We start from the raw sequence: 23,256 nt of genomic DNA, 5'->3' as shown, positions 1-23,256 counted from the left end.
GACCTGGGTTTCAGTCAAGTCGCTGTTCTCCCTCTTTTTAACTACATGGTCTTAAGAAGTTGCTTCACACCTCCCATGTCCTAGTGTACACGAAAGCAGGGAAATATTAATAGCTGTCTCATGAGATGATTCTCAGAAGGAAATGAAGATATGCGTATAAAACACTTAGCACATACGCTGACTATGTAAACCTCTAGTAACCTCTTAATAAAGATTAAGTTAGCATTATTTCTAGTAAGAAAAAGAATTAAGTAGCATATAGCTCTACAGTAGACCATGTATGTGATGAGGCTAAAGGAATAAGATTGATGTGTTTAAAATAATAAAACAAAATTAAACCCCACAACATAAATACAGTCATGTACCACATGATGATGTTTTGGTCAATGACAGACCACATATGACAGTGGCCCCATAAGATTATAATACCACATTTTGACTGTACCTTTTCTATGTTTAGACATGTTTATATACACGGATACTTAACACTGTGTTACAATTGCCTACAGTATTCAGTACAGTAATGTGCTATACAGGTTTGTAGTCTAGGAGCAATAGGTCATACCATATAGCCTGGGTGTGTGGTAGGCTAGACCATCTAGGTTTGTGTAAGTTCACTCTATGATGTTCACATGATGATGAAATTGCCTAACGATGAATTTCTTCAAACATATCCCTGTGGTTGAGCAACACGTGACAGTATACAGTAGGTACTTTTGCCTTCTATCATAGTTGTTAACATACTTGTATTCCCATGGTGCCTACCTTATTACTTTGTGATAGTAAGTATTTAATAAATGTGGCTTCGCTCTTGCTTTCTGCTTCAAAGCCAGCTGAGGCCCCATTTCTCCCATAAGCTTAGACACTCCACGTGTGTCCCCAGGATGAGCTTCATCTTGCAGATACCCTGAGGTCCCTCACTCGTGAAGTCCTAATGACTAGCGCTGGATACTCATCCTCTTTATTGCCTAGAAAGAACATTCAGGGAACATATACCAAGGCTTTCAGATTTAGCAGTCCTAGGAAAATTGTGGAGATCTCCAATTTTCTAGAGTCTGTTATTAATGGGGCCTTACACAAAGCATTTGCTTAATTAAGAGAAGCTATTTCTTATTAACAAAATGCATATATAGCTATGTGGTAGAAAATCATAAGTATAATCAGCTCTTTTTGAATTTTTCCATCTGTATTTGTTTACTAAGAATTAGTGAGAATGGATACCAAAGGTTTAAAGACATTGCAGGATAAAAGCTTGAGGAAGGTTTTTCAGCAAATGTGGGAAAAATCCTCTGTAATATTCTATTTTGGGGTTTATATACCAGGATTCAAAGGAAGTTTCATTTGACCCCATTTTGTGAGATCTTTTGAAATAGCAAACATAGGCAGAAACATTCTGTGATTTGAAGTAAAAGATGAAAAGTTAACTAACATTTTATACAATTTGTACAGAAGGACAAATAAGATTGCGTTTACATTCCAAGTTTAATATTAGTTATTAAGTATGAAATGTCCAGTTTCCTTAAGTACTAAGTTTAGCAACTGATACCTCGGACACTCCACTTTGACACTTCTTGTTTTATTTTTATTGTGAAGGTACATCCTCGGTCTTTCAAACGCACATTTTGGCTTGTGATTATCTTTCACATTTTTTTTTAGAGCAATATTTGTGAAACCATGGATAAGTCAGAAATTTGTGTTAATTTCAAATGAGTTCCATCATGGAACCAACGCAGTACAGACAGCTCAAAATATCACAAAGTGTTGGGGAAGGATGTGGCTAATGAATACATAGTACATCAATGGTTTGAGAAGTTCCATTCTGGTGATTTTAATCTTGAAAATGAGCCACATGGGCAATCTGAGACCAAGGTGGATAATGATGAGCTGAAAGCTGTAGTGGAAGCAAATCCATCTCAACATACGTCTGAATTAGCAGCAAAGTGTGATGTTACTAATCCAACAATACTGGACCATTTGAAACAAATTGGCAAGGTAAAGAAGCTGGGTAGATAGGTTCCACATGAATTAAAGAGCATCAGAAGAGAAATCTTCTTGAAGCTTGCCTTTCTTTGCTGTCATGACATAAAGGTGATCCATTTCTACACCGTAGTGTTACGTGTGATGAAAAATGAATTCTTTTTGACAATCGCAAGCATTCAGCACAATGGCTGGATAAAGATGCAGTGCCGAAACACAGTCCAAAACCAAATATTTATCAAAAAAGCTAATGGTGTCTGTTTGGTGGTCCAGTGCTGGTATTGTCCACCATGGCTTCATGAAACCTGTTCAGTCGATTATAGTAGATGTCTACTGCAACCAGTTGGACAAAATGATGAGGATGCTTGCCATTAAGCAGCTGAGATCGGTAGACAGAGACAGGCCAATCCTCTTGCAAGACAACACTTTACCACATGTCACACAAACAATGCCCTCAAACTACAGACGCTAGACTTGGAATCTCTGTCATCTACCATATTCACCAGACCTTGCACCAATTGACTACCCCACTTCTTCCAGACTTTGGACCACTTGTTGCAAGGAAACATATTCAGCTCTCAACAAGCTGTGGAAAATGCCTTTCACGATTGCCTCTCCCCTCGCTCTCCAGGCTTCTTCGCTGTTGGCATAAATAAGCTACCATTAAGATGGCAAAACTGTGTCGATAGTTTAGGTGCATACTTTGATTAATTGTACTGCTGCTTGTTTAAGATATAATAAACTACACTTTTGATTCGAAATCAGACATTTCATATTTAATGACCTAATATTATAAATTCACTATATGAGAAGATTTTTAGATTACAGAAGTTAAAGGCATATTTTAAATTTTAATTTACGGATTTTTTTAATGTATCAAGCTACTCTGTAGGGTAAAGTTGTTACATAGGTTTAAAACTTTCAATTTTAATATTTTGCATATTTGAAAACTTTGGTTACAAATAATAGAAAATCTGTTCCCTTAAATCCTAAAGGACAGTATTGGCTCATGTAACTGAAAGGGCCCAGACAGACTCTGAGATCCGGTACAGCTCATCAGGGCTCACGCTGTAGCCAGAAATAGTAGAACTATGGCAGTTTTAGGCTTCACATCTGCGCATTTCAATATCCAAAGGGAGAGAGACACCTTTGCTTTTGGTGGCAATAGTTTAAGAATGAGGAAATATGTTGCCTCAGAGCCCAAGCTTTTTTATGTTATTCTAATGGCCTGAAGTGGGCCCTGTGCCCATTCCTGAGCCAGTCTCTTTCATGAAGAAATGCCATGTACTGACTGGCTTAGCCCTGGGTTCTTTCTGATCAGTGGGGTCAGCTTCCCTTGAACACAAGGGCTGAATGGGAGAGGGGTGATAGCTGAATGAATATCGAGGTTCCCTTAGGGGGAAATAGATTCCAAGCAGGGAGTCAGCTGTGTTCACTGAAAGATAATAAGAATAGTTCTGTAATTCTGGATGAACAGTTGGTGCTCTTTGATTACAGATAACAGAAAGCCCAACTCTTAATGCCTTAGGCAAAAAGCCATTTATGAGCATTTACTGTGGACAAGTCCACAGGGTAAAGCAGCTGCAGGGATGGCTGGATTCAGGATTCAGAGTCTCTTCAGCTTTCCATCTCAGCCCCCACCTTGCTCTATTGGCCCCATTCTTAAAACACACTCCCCTTTTTTATCACAAGATGGCAAAATAGCTTCTCCTTTTAGCCCCAAATTCCATGGGAAAGAGCAAGAATTACTTTATAAGAATCTGGCACAAAAATCTTACAGGCTCTCATAGGCCCATTCCTGACCAATCCTTTAGATTATTGGCCATGGGACTATAATGTGCTAATTAATAAAATGAAAATTATCCCAAAGGGTAAGATTCAGGTGGGGTTTGAGTTACCTAAACCACAGGAGCAGAGAGTGGAAGAGATGTGATTTCCCAAGGAAATTTGGGGTGCTGGATAGATGTCCGCTTCAGATTTTAAGAGGTTTGTTTATTCATGATTTATGAGATAGTTATTGAGCCAAACACTGTAGATGTTTGTGTCCCCATTTCATTGACTGATTCTTTCATACCTGCAGCTTCACTGAGGGTCTAAAGTACCCCTGTGCTGCTGTAAAAGTGTTACTTGAGGCAGCATGATTGAGATGACAGAAGACACTGTCAGCCTTGCTAGTTCAAATGAACAGCCATATCTGAGACCCTGCCTCTCGTCATAGAGTCACCTGTGTCTTGGTATCCTTGTTTGGCTTGATTCTCTCCATCTCTGAGGTGGTTCTGTCCTCTGTCAATATGTCCAGAATCCCAGCAGAGAACAGAAGGCATGCCAATATGGATAAAAATGACAGAATTACTTGCATTTTATTTTCTAATTTGAAAATAATAGTGTCATAATTATATAATTATTTTTACTTAGAGCCAATTTCTTTTTAATTTGTCTACAAAGTTTTGTTCTATTTAAACATTAGGTCTAGTTAATTTGCAACAGAAGATTTACTTATAGCTGTACTTAAGATTTTGTAGAGGTGGCTTATATGAATATTTCCTCTCTCTTTTTTGGGGTGTCCCATAGATGAAACAATGTTTAAAGCCCTAAAAGAAGAAGGAAATCAATGTGTAAAGGACAAAAACTATAAAGATGCTCTTAGTAAATACAGTGAATGCTTAAAGATTAACAACAAGGAATGTGCTATATATACAAACAGGCAAGTTTTTTTATAACTTTATATATTTCTTATGTTACTAGCTTTATTAACAATAATCATTTATAATAAATTATTTAATAAAATTGTTTAATTGCCAAAGATTTTTGTTGTGGTTCTAGGAATTTATATAGCAAGTTGTCTTAAGTGAGTGTTTCTGAAAGAGGTGGGGCCGTGGGAGTTCCGGAGAGACGGGAGGTTTGAATAGTCTGTGTCACCAGGTTTTCGCATCTTTGGCTGCTGCTCTGATTCAGCATTTCCTGGCTGTCTGGCCTCACTGCAGCTAGCTGGGCCTGGGCACTGTCCGACACGGGAGGAGCAGGAGCCGATGCCCTTTCAAAATAGTGTCTTACAGAGCAACACCTTGCTGCTTCCGAAGTGCTGAGGGAAGTGACCAGCATGTTTTATAGTGTGCAGTAGGAATGGGCAGATTGTTCTAGAATGCTGCTCCGGGGCCATCTTTGACACATATGGTAACAGATACCTATATAGAATATGGTGATAGAATAATGCCAGCCTTTTTGCCAGAAATGTCACTAAATCCAAGAGATATTTTTCTGTCCTTCTCCTGTTCAGCCTCTGCAGGATGGGGCATTATCAGCCACTCAGTTTTCCCTGAAGACCCCTTCTCTCCTTGGCTGCAGTGGCAGAGAACTCATTGCCTGATTCTCCTCTTCTCCCCCTGTAGGCTTTTCTTTCCCTGGTGTTGTCAGAGTTCCAAAGGTCTAGATCCCTTTTTGTTCCACATACTCTCGAGGCCATTCCATCCTTTCCCCAGCTCCATTTGCCACTTTACTGATGTCTCCCAACTCTCTGTCTTCTGAGTTCCACACCCAAATGCTCCCTTCTCTTCTGCACTCAGGGCTGGTTATCATCCCTGACCAACACCTCCCACCCCCAACCTCCCTCTTCCAGTCAGTCAGCAAGCTTGGGTGGTCCTACCTTAGAAATCCCTCTTTAGTGTGAGCCTTTCTGTGCACCCCCACTGTTATGCCCCTGCTCTGGGCCACTGGCATCTCCCAGATGTCTGCAGCACCCTCCATGCTGTCCTGCATAGCCTTGCTCCCTCTCGTCTCCTTCTCCCAGTTGCAGCTCGAGTGATCTGTCTAGAACATGGTGAACAAGTCAGCCCTTACTCAAAACCCTTCAGCGGACTTCTGTTAGGCTCAGGATGAAGTTCAGCCTCCTTGTCATGATTTACAAGAGACTTTGTGATCTGGCTTGCCCACTCTTCTAGCTTCATCCCTGGGCTCCAGCCATTCGAAACTTTTCTTAATTCATCAAGATCACCATGTTCTCTCCCACCATGGGTCTATGCCCTTGGCCTCCACTCTCCCCTATCTCCATCTTAACCCTCTCAACCCAGTGCCTTTGCATTGGATATTTCTCACTCCACACTCAGGTTTCAACTTAAATGTTACTACTTTTGGGAGGTCTTCCCTGACTGCTCTGCCTCTTGCCTCGGTCCCCCTGGATCTGGTGTGGTTCTGAACCGTGTGCTCCCAGAGCACCTTGTACAGATTTTACTGTGTGTGCTTGTTTTAATGTTCTGTCTCCTCCACTATACTGTATCCTCCTTGTGGGGGTGGGACTGCATATTGTTTGCAGTTATACCCCCAGTGCTATAATTTCATGCACTGCAAGAGAGTGCCATAATTGGAATCAAATGTTAAGTTTCCATTGAAACAGCTGTAGTATAGAAACAGACTTACTGAGTTATTTTCTGATTTTACTTAGCTGTCTAAATTTCTAGATATGCTATCTTTACCTTTCTTAATACTGAGTTCCATTACATTATGCCAGAGCTCTCTGTTACTTGAAGCTGTGCCAGTTTGAAGAGGCAAAGCAGGACTGTGACCAGGCACTTCAGATAGATGATGGGAACATGAAAGCGTACTATAGACGAGCTCTGGCTCACAAAGGACTCAAGGTGAGAAAATCTCCATTTTAATGTGTAAATTTTAGTTCTGAACAAATCAAGTGGTTTTCATGAACATAAATCATGATCATGGAATGAAAGTGAGATTATCCTGGGATTTAATCTTAGTGCTATACTAACCAGTTCTAAAACGTTGGAATAGGCCTCAGCTTTCACCCCTAATTATAACATGGAATTGGATAATTTCTAAGATTCCTTCCAGCTAAAAATTATGATTTATTCTCTAATTTTCCAAGGAGTATTAGGAGTATTGTAAGTTATAATAGGTTCACTTTAAGGAACAGGAAGTTTTGTTACTAAATTACTGAAAGCCACTGGCCATGCTACTGGTTCCTCCAGCAAGGATTGGAGTTGGAGGTGGAGTGGGGGAAGGCATCACATTGGAAGATGGATCACTCAGTGGAAATTGGTAGCAACATATCAGATTTGAACGCTTGTAGTGATCTGGGCCTCAAGCTGCCTGATGGTCAGTGTGAGACTACAAAATGGCATTCTTCTCCAAGAAAACCACACCATTAGTTTAGAAGAAAGAAGGTACTGTATAATTACACTTTTCTTTATGTAGATTCTTCAGCATGAAAATCTTGAATGAATGTTCACATATGTAGAAAATAACATCACAAGAAAAAACCAGAACGTATTAGAAAATGGCATTTACTAAAGTAGTTTTTTTCTGAGACACAGTCTTGCTCTGTCACCCTGGGTAGAGTGCAGTGGCCTCATCGTAGCTCACTGCAACCTCAAACTCCTGGCCTCAGCCTCCCGAGTAGCTGGGAGTACAGGAGCCTGCCATGACACCCAGCTGATTTTTCTATTTTTAGTAGAGACAGGGTCTTGCTCTTGCTCAGGCTGGTCTCGAACTCCTGAGCTCAAGCAATCCTCCTGCCTTGGCCTCCCAGGTTTTGTAACAAAAAATTATTAAGGTCTAATACAATGAAATTCACACATTGTGAGTGTGCAGGTCATTGATTTTTGATATATCTTCTTATAGCTACCATCCCAATCAAGATCAATAACATTTCTATCTCTCTAGAAAGTTCCCTGTGCCCCTTTGAAATCAACCCCTAACCCCAGGCAACCATTCATCTAATTTCTATCACTATAGATTGGTTTGACTTCTTTCTGACTTTATGATAAATATATAAAAGGTACTCTACTCTTTGGCTTATTTCACTCAGCATAACCTGACATTCATCCATATTGTGTGAGTATCAGAAATTGTTCCTTTTTATCACTGAGTTGTATGACTACCACAATTTGTTTATATATTCACCAGTTGATGCCACTTAGGTTGTTTCCAGTTTGGGGCTGTTACAAATAGAGCTGCTGTGACATTCTTGTGCACATGTTTTATGGCTTTGTTCACATACTGTACAGCCAGATGTGGGGGGAGGGGGTGCAGCTTGGCAGGCCATGCCGAGGAGGCTGTGCTTGACCTGAGGGTGATGGGAGCCCCCAAGGGGGTAAATGGTGGCATGATGGGTCAGGTTTGGGGACAACATGGAAGGTGGGTCAGAGGGGCCCAGCATGGAGTAGGAAGACAAGTGAGAGTCCACCAAGGTGAGAAGCAGATGCCTGAAGGAAAGTAATGGCTGAGGGAAGAGAGAAGATATATTAATTTGCTAATAACAAAGTGCCACAGACCTGGTGGCCTATACAACAGAAATTTATTTTCTCACAATTCTGGAGGCTGGAAGTCTGAGATCAAGGTGTCCACAGGGTTGGTTTCTTCTGGCATGTAGATGGATGTCTTCTCCCTGTGCCTTCCCGTGGTTTTCCCTCTATGTGTGTCTGTGCCCAAATGCCCTCTTCTTATTAATATAAAGTACCAGTCATATTAGATTAGGGCCCAACTCTAATAAACTACTAATAATTTTAACTTGATTACCTTTTTAAAGATCCTATCTCCAAATATGGTTACATTCTGAGGTACTGAGGGTTAGAACTTCAACATGTGAATTTCTGGAGGACACAGTTCAGCCTATACCAGAAGGTGAGGGGTTATTTCAAGGTTGGCTGATAGTAAAATTGACAGGACATAGTGAGCAGTAAGATGTGTGGGCAAAGGAATGAAGGGGATGCCTCCCAGGTTCCCGGCTGGGGTGGCTGAGTGGAGCAGTGTGATAATGGAGGGTGTACAGGGGTTGGGGACAAGTTTAGGGATGGGAAGAGGGATAGTTTTGCCCTAATGAGTTTGAGATAGTTCTTTTATTCCTTGCCCATCACTGACAGAAAAATATCTAGGTTTTCTTGGGAGGCAGCAGTCATGTTGTTGCATAGTATTAATATATGTCCAATGGGGACAATCTGTGTGCACGGAATGATCAGAATTTTCTAGATCACAGGCCCACGCAGGCTGCAGTGGAGCCATGCCTGCACTTCTTGCCAGGACTCAGACAGTGTCCGTGTGACCCTAACACCCTCACCTCTCCCATGTTTATTTTGTGAGCAACACACTCATTTGTGAACCTCACGTAAAGATTTCCTAGATGGCGTGTGGCACCATGAATTAAGAATCTTCTTCAAAATTTACTCAACTCTTTGAGTGTGATGGATTTGGGTAAATGAGGGTAGATCCGCATGACTCATGAGTTTATACACGTCTAAACTCCTAGAGCAGGTTTACCTCATACCGGCTGTCTGACTCGTTGAACCTGGTTAGCTGAATAAAAGTCAGAAGCTGTACCTAATGAAAGACTTGAATTGTATACTTCCTTGGAAGGAATTCTAGAAATTGTATTATGATGCAGAAAAATATTCTCAAATTTGAGTAATCCTATCCCACTAGATTATGAGGCTGGTACCTTGTTTTTCTGGTTTGATTTTTTCATAGCTTGATTTGTATGTCCGGTAGTTTAGGGCATGTGCCACGTGAATTTAATTTAAGGCTCTTCAAAGGCTACAACTCCTTACAGAATGTGTCAGAACTCACGCCTGGATGCATCTGCTCAGCACGGCTGTAATGAGGACATGGAACGGGCTCACAGTTTGGAGCAGGTGCCCTGCCTTTAGCTCCCAGCTGAACACTTTGCTTTCCTCAGATTTCTAACTGACTTTAATAGTGGGTTTTTTTTTTTTTGGTACCAGTTTTGAAAACTATGGGCAGTCTTTAATGTACAGCTGTTCTTCACAAGAAAAGATCACTGAACATTTTGCTTTATTTATAATTTTTTCCTCTTATTGAGTGCCAGTTACGTGCCAGGTGTTGGGAGTATAGAGGTGAATAAGACGTGGTGCCTATTTAAGGAATTTACAACCAATAGGGGATGCTACAAGGCCAAAAATATCAAAAAGAAATATGTATAATTATTATGTATCAATAAAAATATAAAAAAGAATATCTAATTGCTTTTATAGTTTGAGCACATCTGTTAATAGGAAATATTATCACAAACACATGTGATTACAGTATTTATAGTATATCATTTCTTAAAGGCCTGATGAGGTTGTTAGAAACTTCTAATGTCCTCCTTTTTGCCAAAGCCACACTTTCTCTTTGTATAAGCTCCACTTTTCCCTCCACTCTGGATGGCTGGTTTCTCACTTCTCTGACAACTGTAGCAAAAGGAGACGCCTCCCTCTTTGTATCCAGCTCAACCTTTGGTTTTCTTAATTGCATCAATGACAATTCATAATTATCCATTTGTTTACACTTTTTTTTTTAATTGCTTCCCCTCACAGGACATAGGCTTCCATAAAGGGGAAGGCCCAAGTCTGTCTTTTCTGCCATGGTCTTCCCAGCTCCCAGCACACGGACGCGCTCAGTGACCATTTGTGAAGTGATGAACCCGGCCCCTTCTCTCACCGCCTCCTTGCTGTGCCCGCCCTTCCTGCTGTCCTGTCCTCTCTTTACACTTGTCTGCCTTTGTTAACACTTATTTATCAAAGTGTATTTCCTGTTTTCTTATGTCTCCTCCAACCAGGCAGGTTGCTCTTTAAACAGAGACTTTCTTGAATACATGAAAATGGTAATAGTGACTCCTGTGATGTTGGACTTCCACTTCCAAGGCCAAAGCCCACAGATCTCTATTTTCAGACCTTCCCCTTGAGGTGTATTACCATCAACCTTCTGGTCATTGCTGCTAGGATCATCCCAAAGATAATTTCTTTAGGCCTCAGTTTCTTCATTTTTAAAATGGGAACAATAAAAATTAATATTTATAGGGCTATTGCAAGAGTAAAGTAATACCTGTAAAATGCTTAGCATGTAAGAGTTAGCTTTTATTACTCCCTCAACTTGCCCTCCTGCCCCACTCCCTTGCCTTTCCCATATGGTCCCCTGCCTAGAATACTTAGGATATAAATACAGTGTCATTTTTTCCCCCCTAGTAGTTTCCAACTGCTGTTGTAAGACAGTGGTATGTGGAGATTTGTTACTAATAGTATATAATGTATTATAGTTTGTAGATAATTTACCTTTTTTATAGATTAGAGCAGATTTAAGGTTACCCTTTAAACATGTCACTCTTGCTGTGGTGATGCTGTGGGGGGAGGAGGAAGGGATATGGCATTACACTTAGTCCTCTGGATGTCACCTGACCACTAGCTTAGCTTATCTGTGGCTCAGCCTCCAGTGCATGCTGTTATTGAGGTGACGTAAATACTTAAAGATGTTACACATCTTTGCAATTCTTTGCCACCTTTGTTTTAATCAAAATATAGGTGTAGTCTATAGTTTCTAGAACATGGCTTTTCACAGTAGACTGATCTTACATAGTATCTGTCTCTGCTGCCATATTCAGTGGCCTTGTCTTATTAATCTTAGATTCCCTTTTCCCCCCTCAATTCCTCCAATGTATTGTCTGACTCTTATAGAAGATTAAATATTGACTCTAGCCTATTTTGAAGAGTAAACAACTCTGAAGGGTTTTATGGAACAAAAGTAATAATTACCATTTGCATAGTTTTTTATAGATTTAAACCATATATTATTTATTCCTTTATTCCTTGGTATAGCCTTGTGAAAATTTGGATAGAGTTTTTATCCTTAGACATAACAAGCCTGAAGCCCAGAAAGGTTAAGTAAGATCTTGTTTGTTTCACTGCTAGTAGGTGCAAATATAAAGATGTTCATTGTTTCATTTATTCATTCAGCAAACAAGTGCCTACCATGTTTTAAGGACTGGGAATTTGTGGTGATACAGAATTGAACTTGAGTTTTCTAATTCTGGATTCTGTGCTCTTTCCTCTATAGTGGATGTTCACTGTGTTTTGGGTTATAATTTATTAGCATACTCACCCCTTCGGCACATTTCATAAGAGTGGTACTAATGGGGACCCCCTGCACACACTCTGCACAGCTCACTTCATCACTCGCAGGCTAATCTAGGCCTCTTCTTTTATTTATGAAAATTATTTTCTCTGTCTTCCTGCTTAACAGAATTACCAGAAAAGTTTAACTGATCTCAATAAAGTTCTCCTACTAGACCCAAATATTGCTGAGGCAAAGATGGAACTGGAAGAGATAACCAGATTCCTTAATATTAAGGATAATACAGCATCATTCAACAAAGAAAAGGAGAGAAGAAAAATTGACATTCAAGAGGTATTTTTATTTGATTATCTTTGAAAGTATTATTTTGGGGATCTTAGACTGGATTCTAAGGTTATATTCACTATGCTTTAAAAAACTTTAAAAAAAATTAAATTTTGTTTGTATTCTGGTTAATGAAAAAATTTCATACAGTTATGAAAACAAAATTTCTCCTTTGCAGTGGTAATTAGTCCCTGTATTTCCCAATGTGAGTCTGTGGATGGTACTAGGAGTCCCTGCATTACCGAAGCTCTTCCTTTCTTTGTCCCCCCTTCCTCTGGCCTGTGACTATACTACTCCCACCGCAGAGAGCACGGAGAGCCTGTGGCCATTGAGCTTTGTTTCAGAGTAGAAACTCACAGGACTGATTGAGTTTCAGGCGCCCTGCAAGCCACACCCCATGGGATTTTCCAGATTGACTCAGATCTATTTAGCACTCTGAAGTAAGACTGCCTCATCGGAGATCTCGGACTACCTCAGAATCAAACCTGTCTTTGTGATTTCAGATAACTCAGATGTTTTGCTTTGCTTTAGTGAAGAATGTCAGGCCATAATTCCTGTACATTCACGAATGCTAATATCATCCCATTTATAATCTTACATTTCCACTAAGAGTAAGAGGCTAATATGTGAGAGAAGCTAGGAAGTTTTTTACCTTTAAAGGAAGAAAAGGCTGTTTTAAGAGAATTGAAAAATGTAAGCACACTTCTCAGCTAAAAAAAAGATTAAATTGTTGTAGGTTTTTATTTTATGTAAAATTTTTATTCATGGGAAGTTCTAAAAATAAAATTTCATTGTCATAGTTTCAATGTCAAATGGTTTTTTAAAACTTCACAAAATACTTTTATGAATTGGATTCTTATACTTTAAAACTTCTCTTCCTAAAAAATTATAGGTTTTACAATTTATTACAACTTACAGATTTTTCACTTAGAACTTGACTAAAATACAGTCTATTTAAGGTTTTCAGTTCCCATTTTGAAAAATGTAACTTAGGATGTGTGTGGTGACTGTTCAGTGTCCCAGTATGTTTCTTTTCCTGACAAAGGTGAATGAAAGCAATGAAGAGGAGTCTGAAAGACCCTCCAAGGAGGTCTCCGCTGCCTGCCTTGCTTCTGAGAAGGGAGACAAAAGCAACTGGCTACCAGAATACTCTGAAAAACTTCAGATCGCCAAGCCTAATAATGCCTATGAATTTGGTCAGGTTATAAATGCTATCAATACTAGGAAAGATAAAGAAGCCTGTGCACACCTTTTAGCCATCACTGTACCAGAAGATTTGCCAATGTTGTTGAGTAACAAACTTGAAGGGGATACATTCCTCCTCCTCATTCAGTCTCTGAAAAATGATCTTATTGCTAAAGATCCTTCATTGGTATATCAGCATCTTTTATATCTGAGTAAAGCAGAAAGGTTTAAGGTGAGTGGAAAAGTATTTTACTAATAGAGATTTATTTTTTAAGGATTTCTGTAACTTAATGTTATTTATACTAATAACGTTTTCCCTTCTTTCAGATGATGTTGACACTAATTAGCAAGGGCCAAAAGGAGCAAATCGAACAGCTATTTGATGACCTTTCAGACACACCCAACAACCATTTTACCTTAGAAGACATACAGGCCCTAAAAAGGCAGTATGAGCTTTAAATCAAGATTTTTCTTCCATGCATGTATGTGTTCCAGTAATGCTAATGAAATGATATTGTATTAGAATTGCATGGATAAAATCTGGCTGAGAAAAGATCCCTTTGTCTGGACTATAAAACATTTTACTTATTTTTATACACAGAACATGTATATTCTATAATCTGCTTTTTATTAGTTGTAAATATTTTCTTATGTACCAGAGCCAACATCTTTATATTTAATAAGTATATTTGGAACTTGTTAAAAATACATTTTAATTTATAGTATACATTTTCTTTTAATAACTCACCTGTTGAAAATTTGAGTTAAATTGCATTCCTTTGAGCTATGAAACAGTCCTCTTAAGTTTGACTGAAATGAATTTCTTTGTAGTTCTTTTTTAAAAGTGAAAGTCATTAACAGTGATTATTATATCACCTTATATCCTGCTGAGATATACATAAATCCCATTTTATACTAGTACCTGTGGGTTAGTCAATTAAAATGAAATGTAACACTGAAGTCTATAACATCAAATGATTATTAAATTGTGTTTATTTAGAGCTATAAGAGGAACTTTTCTAGTATGCCTCATAATTAAGAACAAAAATTGCCAAAAATTTCTACCACTTTTTACTAGATTTCTAAAAGCCACTTTCTCTTATATGTTGCTTATATAAGTAAAAACAACCAACCATTATATAAAAGCAAACTAAGCCTGCATTTATATTTGAATTGTCATGCCTGTATTTTCCCCACACATTTAAATGTCTCCCTCCTCCTCTTCTGTTTCCTGCTGTCATGACTATATTCTTTCACTGTAAAAGGGAAAGTGAAGAACTCTTATCATATTGAAAGCTCCTTTGTTAACTGACTCAAAGTAAAGGTATTTTGGTCTCTGTCAGTATGCTGTTATTTATTCCTGCAGTCTATTGTCAACGCTCTTCTTCTGGAGCACTTTCTTGTTCATTTAGAAATGAAGATGAAAGACTAATAACACTTTTATTATTTTCATGTTTATTATTTTATCTAATCTTATAGAATATTTTCAAAATCATCATGGGTAAAGGGTACCTTTCAAACTGTGCCATTTCTCTTTGAACTGTTCTTTCCTTCCTTCATAAGTGAAAATCTACTATAATGGGTACTTAACTTTAGTCTTCATATAAACAGGTTTCTCCTTTTTGATGGTTATTAAATTTTTGTAAAAGTAAATGATGGCTTGTGTTAGAACTGTACAAAGTTTATTTATAGACAGAGGACCACTGATTTCCTATACATAGCAACTTGAGATTGAGAGTAACTTTAGAGACACAGAAAAGAAACTTTTTCTTTTGTTGACAATCACATAACTCAGCACCTTGCACAGTCCTGATATAGTGACATTAATAACTCTAGGTAATGGTTTTTGAGCTTAGTACTAGGCACTCTGCATAGTTTATTGCACATTGTCTAATTTAATCCTAATAGTAACTCTGTTATAGATCAGGAAAAAGCAGCACAGAGAAGCTGTGTAAATTAACAACGACTACAGATGTTGCACGTGTTCCATCCAAGCTCCGTATCTGTGCAAACTGCCTTTTGAGCTCATATACTCTGTGCTGTGTAATGGAAAATATTAAATATATGAATGGAATAATGGGTAAGGTACCTGGCCTTTAAGGGTTACAGATTATTGGCTGGATACAGTGGCTCACACCTGTAATCCCAGCGTTTTGGGAGGTTGAGGTGGTGGGGGGATCGCTTGAGGCCAGGAATTCAAGACAGCCTGGGCAACATAGTGAGACTCCATCTCTACAAAAAAATTTAAAAATTAGCCAGGTATGGTGGCACACCTGTAGTCCCACCTACTTGGGAGGCTGAGGCAGGAGGATCACTTGAGCCCAGGAGTTTGAGGCTGCAGCAAGCTATGATCATGCCATTGCACTCCAGCCTGGGTGATACAGTGAGACCCTGTCTCTAAAAAAAAAAAAAAAAAGAATTACAGATTAGTGAATGGATATGTAAATTGTATACTAATATAAGTATCTACAGTGACAACACAAAAGCAGGAGTGCCTGGGCCTGCCTGTGAGAGGGTTAGGAAAGGTTTCAAGAGAGAAGTAATGCCACAGCTTGAGTTTGTCATATGGGCAAGAGAAAAGGACATGCCAGGCAGAGAAACAAGATGCAAGGGCATCAGGGTGCATATTCAAGGTGCAGTTTGAATGAAGGTGTGAATAACTTGGCATGTTCAGGAAGCTACACGTAATCTTAATATTAGTGGAACATAGGGTTTGTGATACCTAGAACAGAAAGTTGCATGCCACATATAAAATGGCAGAAAATATCAGAGTTTTAATTATAACAAGTAGTTCCTTTGTGAGTCACGCATTACCACTCTTCACTAATAACCTGATTTTCTTCCCCTTCTTACTTTTACTTTTTAGCTTCTTTGTGATTGTTTGGGGCCACATGCCCAATTCTGCCAATAGAGTTTAGGTAGGAGTGGGAAACTGCTTAAGAGCATAGTCTTGGCATCAGATAAACCTGGAATCAAATCCCAGCTCTACTTAGGAGCTTTATGACCTGACATGACAATCTTTAGTTTCCTCATCTGCAAAAATGGGGATATCCTTCTAGCATTCAGAGTTGTAATTTGTGGTTTGTGAAAAATGCCTGGTGGTTCTTAATAAGTACCTTATCTTTCTTTCCATGTGTATGTATAACTGCTTTCTTCCAGTAAGTGTAATTATCTCACCTATGTTGTTAGGAAAGGATAAGAAAGCTCTTTTCAAATACTGTGGACACCTTAACAAGCTGTTTACTGGATAATAAATGCACATTATGACCCCTCCAATAGAAATATTATAGCCAGAGAGTTAGCTGGCCTTGGACCTCTGGTGCCATCTTCTGGAAATTAGTCCTGTTACAGCAGCCAAGAGATTACTCCACAAGTTGAACTGCACAGAGAATCTATTTGTAATAGTAAGCATCTTTCTTTTCCACCTGTCACTGTTTTGAGGGTGAGCCAACACACACAAACAGTTGTACATTCAGAGTCTGGCATAGGCTGGTTGGCGCTTAGTAAATGTTTGTTGAATTAATGAATCTAGAGGACACTGTCCTATTGGTGCTCTTGTTTCCAGAGTTTAGACTAGAGAGTTCCTATTACTGAGAAGCTTTCAATGACACTCTAAATATTTCTCATTCTTGGAATGTTTGTATAGGGTCACTCGAAAATTTACAGACCAGGGGGTGGGGAATATAAAAATATCTCTTGTGATTCTTAGAAAGTTGGAATTTATGACCTACTGGCAAAGAAGCTGAGTGTGCAATAATTAATATCTCAATTGCACTATTTATGACCCTCTGAATAAAGTATTGTGGACCGTAAATAAAAAAGATGGCCCTGATTTTAATGAATTTATACTTCATTTGGAAAAAATTGGCAAGAGACTCTGACCTCTTCTATGTCAGTTTCCCACCTGTAAAATACAACTAATTATTTGCTATAATTAAGCAGTGGGTTGGGAGGAGGACTACTTCAATAAACACCATTTTGATCACAATTCATATTTGTGCTAGAACAAGGGCAAAGATTTCATTGGGATGGCTATAAATAAAAAAGATGGGCAATAAGTATTGGTGAGGATGTGGAGAAATTAGAAACCCCATACATTGCTGACTGGAATGTAAAATGGTGCAGCTGCTCTGGAAAACATTTTGGCAGTTCCTCAAAAAGTTACACAGAGTTTCCATTTGACCCAACAATTCCAAAACTCCTAGTATTATACTCAAGAAAATTGAAAACGTATGTTCATGCAAAAACTTGTACACGAATGTTCATAGCAGGATTATTCATAATAGCCAAAAAGTGGAAACGGTCCAAATGTCCATCAACTAACTGATGAATGGATAAACAAGAATGTGGTATTATCCAAACAATAGAATATTATTCAGCCATAATGAAGAATGAGGTAGCAATACATGCTGCTCCATGGATGAACTTTGAAAGCATTGAGAAGTGAAGAAAGCTAGACACAGAAGGCCACATTTTATGATTACTTTTATATAAAATGTCCAGAATGGACAAATCCATACAGATAGAAAGTAAATTAGTGGTTTCCAGGGACTGAGAGGAAGGGAGAATGGGAACTTACTGCTAATGGATACAGGGTTTCTTTTGGGGATGATGAAAATGTTCCAGAATTAGATAGTAGTGATGGTTGTGCAACCTTGTGAATACACTGAAAACACTGAATTGTACATTTATTTTTAAAGTGTGAATTTTATGGTATGTGAACTATATCTCAATTTTAAAAAAATGAGAGAAAAAAAAGAATAAACTACCCAAGGTAGTGAACAATTCAGATGCAAACTCTGGGGTCTTCCATCAGTCCTGAAAGGCCACCCATTTGAGCTTGTCAAGAACTTACCCAGAGGAATAAAAGTTAAGGAAGAGTGAAAGACTAAGTATTTCCACCCCGTGATTAGAAATGAGGTAAAGATGTCCACTATTACCATTCCTATTTAACATTGTACTGGAGGTTGAAGCTGGTACAATAAGGAGGGGAAAAAAGTTATAAAAGGCATACAGTTTGGAAAGGAAGAAGTAAAACTGTCTTTTTATTTGCAAACATAATTATCTATATAAAAAATCCTATAGAATCTACCAAAAAGAACCAGCAAGAATTAATGTTACTTACAAAGTTGTAGGATTCAAGATAAATATACAAAAATCAATTCTAGATCCTTTTGTAGTTCCCAAGTATGATGACTGGGTGTTCACGTGCATGTGTGAGATGTGCCTCCCTCAAACCTTGTTAGGTTGTTAGCACATTACCCGTTTAATGTGAAAAGAAAAAAAATCAATTGTATTTCTATATACTAGAAATGAAAAATCACAAATTGAGATTTTTAGAAGATCTGTACACCGAAAACTACAAAATATTGTTGCAAGAAATTAAAGAACTAAATAAAAGGATATGCTGTATTCGTGGGCTAGGAAGACTCAATACTGTTAAGAAACCAGTTTATCCCAAATTGATATAAAGGTTTAATGGTATCTCAATCAAAATCAAAAGCAGTTTTTTTGGTAGAAATCTACAAATGGATTCCAGTATAAATGTAGTATTGAAATCAATGGGAAAAGAACAGATTATTTAACAAATAGTGTCATCACAAATGGCTTTCCATCTGGAAGAAAATAAAACTGGACCTCTATATTATACCAAATGCTAAGATAAATTCAAGACAGATTAAAGCAAATGTAAAAAATTAAAAATTTCACAAGAAAATACCAAAAAGTCTCGCAAGAGACAAGTACAATTTAGGATGAAAGGAGAACTTAACCATGACCAGAAGGTCTGAAATATTACAATTAAACACACTGACAATATAGCCTTCATATTTCAAAAAAATAATGTATGGGTGAAGAGTGTATGTGAAGTCTCTGAACTATCTTTGCAACTTTTCTGTAAATCTAAAAATATTCCAAAATAAAAAGTTTAAGAATAAAATAGAATGTGTGCATGCACACCCACAAAGCTATTGAAGTCAACAGTCAAATGCTAGATTCAGAGAAAAATACGACAAGAGTCAGACTGCTAACAGCTATAGTATACAAAAATCTCTTTCAAACTGATAAGGAGAAAACAACCCAAAAGAAAACAGGCAAAGGATGTAATAGCCAATCTACAAAACAGCAAATTCAAATACCACCCTCAAGCCCCCCGACCCTGCCTCAGACCAACAACAACAACAACAACAACAACGACAAAACATGAAAAGATGTACAAATTTACTAGTCAGGAAAATGTAAAATCAGGTAATAGATACTACTTTATACCAAATAGTGTTGCCAAAATTATAAAGCTCTAATATCTATTATTGGTGGAATGCAGGGAGAAGGGAACTCAGGTAGTGTTAGTGGATTATAAATTTTGACAGCCTTTTTTGGAAGGCAATCTGGTAACCAACCTTTCCATGTATTAGAATGTTTCTTGCAGTGTTTTGTTTTGTTTTTCTGAGACAAGGTCTCACTATATCACCCAAGGTGGTTTCAAACTCCTAGGCCCAAGCAATCTGCTTGCTGCCTCGGCCTCCCAAGTAGCTGGGACTACAGGCATGCCACCACGCCTGGCTCTTTTAGTGTTCTGTAGTGAGGAAAAAACACAACAAAGTGAATGCTCATCAATATGAGAATGTTTGAATAACTGCAGCACATCTATGCCATAGAATTTTTAAGTAGTTATTAAAAAGAATGAGTTGGAGCTATATAGTTGACTTGGAAAGATTTCCTGAAGCTATTACTCAGAAAATCAAGATATATGCATTGTGTATAACTGTACCAACATGTTGAAAACTGTGGCATCATACATATTTGGTTACTTGTGCTGGTTATGTGAAGGTAATGTGGGAAGGGGTACAGAAGTGGGGGGGAACAAAGCAAAAAGGGAAGGAAAGGAAAAAAGAAGGATAGGGAAATAAATCGTTTTGTGCATATTTTACTTAAACTTTCAATAATTGTCTCTAAAACATGTTTATGTTACCTTTAAAGCAACTATGATTTCTTTAGCTGAAAGTATTACATTTTCTTTAAACAACAAAAAGTCCCCAAAAGCAAAATTAAAATGCCTTTTATTAACCCTGAACAATTACATTTCAGTGGCTGTCACATGTTCCACAATATTTATAAACATATTTGGTATAAAACCTTGTTAAAAGTGACTGCCTTTCAGCCACTGTATTGTTTCAAGCAACTTATTTTACTGTACAGTATGATGAAGTAATTGGTCAACTCTGAGGCAAGTCCACAACATCCTCATTCCTTTAGCTGTTATTCTTCTGTCCCATGCATCATAGCAAGCTTATCCTTAACTTCCTCTTCAAATATGAAGTAAACACTGTAAGTATAAGAAAAATAAAAGGAAAGACAAGGTTCCTGCCCTCAAGAGCCTAGAGTTTCGTTCTTTTCTTAAGATGTGTTTTCTGGCCGGGGCGCGGTGGCTCACACCTGTAATCCCAGCACTCTGGATGGCCAAGGCTGGAGGATCATTTGATGCCAGGAGTTTGAGACAAGCCTGAGCAACATAGCAAGACCCCATCTCTACAAAAAATTAAAAAATTATCCAGGCATGACGATGCACACCTGTAGCTGCAGCTGCTCGTGAGACCGAGGCAGGAGGATTGCTTGAGCCCAGGAGCTTGAGGTTATAGTGAGCTGTAACACCATCGTACTCCAGCCTGGGCAATCGAGGGAGACTCTGTCTCCAAAAAAAAAAAAAAAAGTTTGTTTTCCTAGTATCTTAAATACAGAATTAAGAATTTAGGGGTACTTGGTACACCCGGTATTGTGTAATATCTAAGTTTTACCCCCTTCACACAGGACAATAGGTAGCAGAAACAGGTGCTCCAATGCTCTTTAGGCAAAAGGCTGGAAAGAGACAAAAGTAAGTAAAAGTAAGACTATATTTTCACCAGCCGGCCCACATATTCTAGAATTAGTTAACTCTTACAGAAGAGAGAGACTTCCTTTTCATACTGCTCATTATTATATAGATGAAAATGAGCTGCTTCCTAATCCTGAAAACCTAGCTCTCCATGAGATGAAAAAACAAACAATTCAAGCCCAAGTAGCCTTAACAGCAATTTCTCCCAAACATTCAAGGAAGACATCATTCCAATTTTACCCTGATACTGAAGTTTATCTCAGGTTAATATTAGAAAAATTTAATTTACCACATTAACACATTAAAGTAATAAATCACAACTGTATGACACATGCAAAAAGAACAGCCAATAAAATTCAACATATTTGCCAAGGTAAGAACTCTTGGCAAACTAGGAGTTAGAAGAGAATTTACCAAATTTAATAAAGGGTATCTACAAATATATTTGCAGCAGGTATCATAATTAATGGTTGAAACAATGAAAGGTTTCCCTTTGAGATTAACAAGTAAACAATGCTCCATGATCACTGCTATTCAGCATTATACACTAGAAGTCCTAGCCAGTGCAAATGGGCCAGAAAAAGAAATAAAGGATATAATGAGGCTGGGCGCGGTGGCTCACGCCTGTAATCCTAGCACTCTGGGAGGCCGAGGTGGGCGGATAGTTTGAGCTCAGGAGTTCGAGACCAGCCTGAGCAAGAGCGAGACCCCATCTCTACTAAAAATAGAAAGAAATTATATGGACAGCTAAAAATATATATAGAAAAAATTAGCCGGGCATGGTGGCACATGCCTGTAGTCCCAGACTCGGGAGGCTGAGGCAGTAGGATTGCTTAAGCCCAGGAGTTTGAGGTTGCTGTGAGCTAGGCTGACGCCACGGCACTCACTCTAGCCCGGGCAACAAAGCAAGACTCTGTCTCAAAAAAAAAAAAAAAAAAAAGAAAAGAAAAGAAGGATATGATTTAAGGGGAAGAAACGAAACAATTTGAATCCCATCTCTGCCACTTACCAGCTATGCAAGTCTGGGCAAAGTACTTAGTATCTCTGTGCCTCAGTTACCTCATTTGTTTTGTTTTATTTTGTTTTGTTTTTGAGACAGAGTCTTGCTCTGTTGCCCCAGCTAGATTACAGTAGCATCATCATAGCTCACTGCAACCTCAAACTCCTGAGCTCAAGTGATCCTCCTGCCTCAGTCTCCCGGGTAGCCAGAACAGGTATATGCCACCATGCCTGGCTAATTTTTCTATTTTTCTGTAGAGACAGGGTCTTGCTCTTGCTCAGGCTGGTCTTGAACTCCTGGTCTCAAGCAATCCTCCCTCCTCAGCCTGCCAGAGTGCTGGGATTACAGACATGAGCCACTGCTTCTGGCCTCAGTCACCTCAATTGTAAAGCAGAGATAATAAGTGTACCTTCACACGTTTGTTCTGAGGAGTAAATAAGTTAATATTTTAAAAGTGCTTAGAAAGTGATACTTCAAAGCACTTTAAATGTGTTTATTAAATAAAAATATTCAAAAATGATGATTGTGTACACAGATATCACAAACAACTAGAGATAAACTATTAGAAATAAAAGAGTAAGATCTATAAATTATATAAAATCAATGGTATTTCTATATACTATCAGTAATAAACAGAAAATGACATTTTAAAAAGATACTATTATAATAGTATAAAAAATATCAAGTACCTGGGAATAAAATGCAACAAAAGATGTAAAAGGCTTCTATAAGGATAATTATAGATTCAATGTAAACCAATCAAAATTGGTGGAACTCAAAGGTTATTCTAAGATGTTTATGGAAATGTAAAGTACCAAAAACAGTCAAGAAAAACAAGGTGGCAGACTTGCCCTGCTAGATATCAAACTCAAATTCCAAGATTGATGTCGAAATTGTCCATTAACTCACCTTGGAGAAGATGTGTTTCTGAAATGCTCGTTCACCAGGTTATGTCTACATGGCTCCCTCTTCACTTCCTTTAAATCTTTGCGCAAATGTCCTCTAAGCAGAGATCTTTCCTGTTTGCCCTGTATAAAACAGTACTACT

At 38.3% G+C, this 23,256-nt stretch overlaps 1 protein-coding gene and 1 non-coding gene across 2 annotated transcripts in view; both read left to right on the top strand.

Moving 5' to 3' along the window:
- SPAG1 (sperm associated antigen 1) overlaps window positions 1-13,797 on the top strand; it is a 66,196-nt gene extending 52,399 nt beyond the window's left edge. The window contains exons 16-20 of the mRNA XM_069465601.1: window positions 4,549-4,681; window positions 6,482-6,608; window positions 11,998-12,162; window positions 13,199-13,570; window positions 13,666-13,797. Of these exons, the coding sequence (XP_069321702.1) occupies window positions 4,549-4,681; window positions 6,482-6,608; window positions 11,998-12,162; window positions 13,199-13,570; window positions 13,666-13,797 (929 nt within the window). The remainder of the gene's footprint in view (window positions 1-4,548; window positions 4,682-6,481; window positions 6,609-11,997; window positions 12,163-13,198; window positions 13,571-13,665) is intronic.
- A 4,709-nt stretch (window positions 13,798-18,506) lies between these two features.
- Window positions 18,507-18,610, top strand: LOC138382299 (small nucleolar RNA U13). The gene has a single exon (XR_011233386.1). It is a non-coding gene; the product is annotated as a small nucleolar RNA U13 (small nucleolar RNA).
- Window positions 18,611-23,256: the final 4,646 nt, after the last annotated feature.

The sequence above is a fragment of the Eulemur rufifrons genome, chromosome 3, assembly GCF_041146395.1.
Source record: "Eulemur rufifrons isolate Redbay chromosome 3, OSU_ERuf_1, whole genome shotgun sequence".
Taxonomy (NCBI): Eukaryota; Metazoa; Chordata; class Mammalia; order Primates; family Lemuridae; genus Eulemur; species Eulemur rufifrons.
The sequence above is the reverse complement of the archived record's forward strand: the minus strand, read 5'-3'. Positions and strand labels throughout refer to the sequence as shown.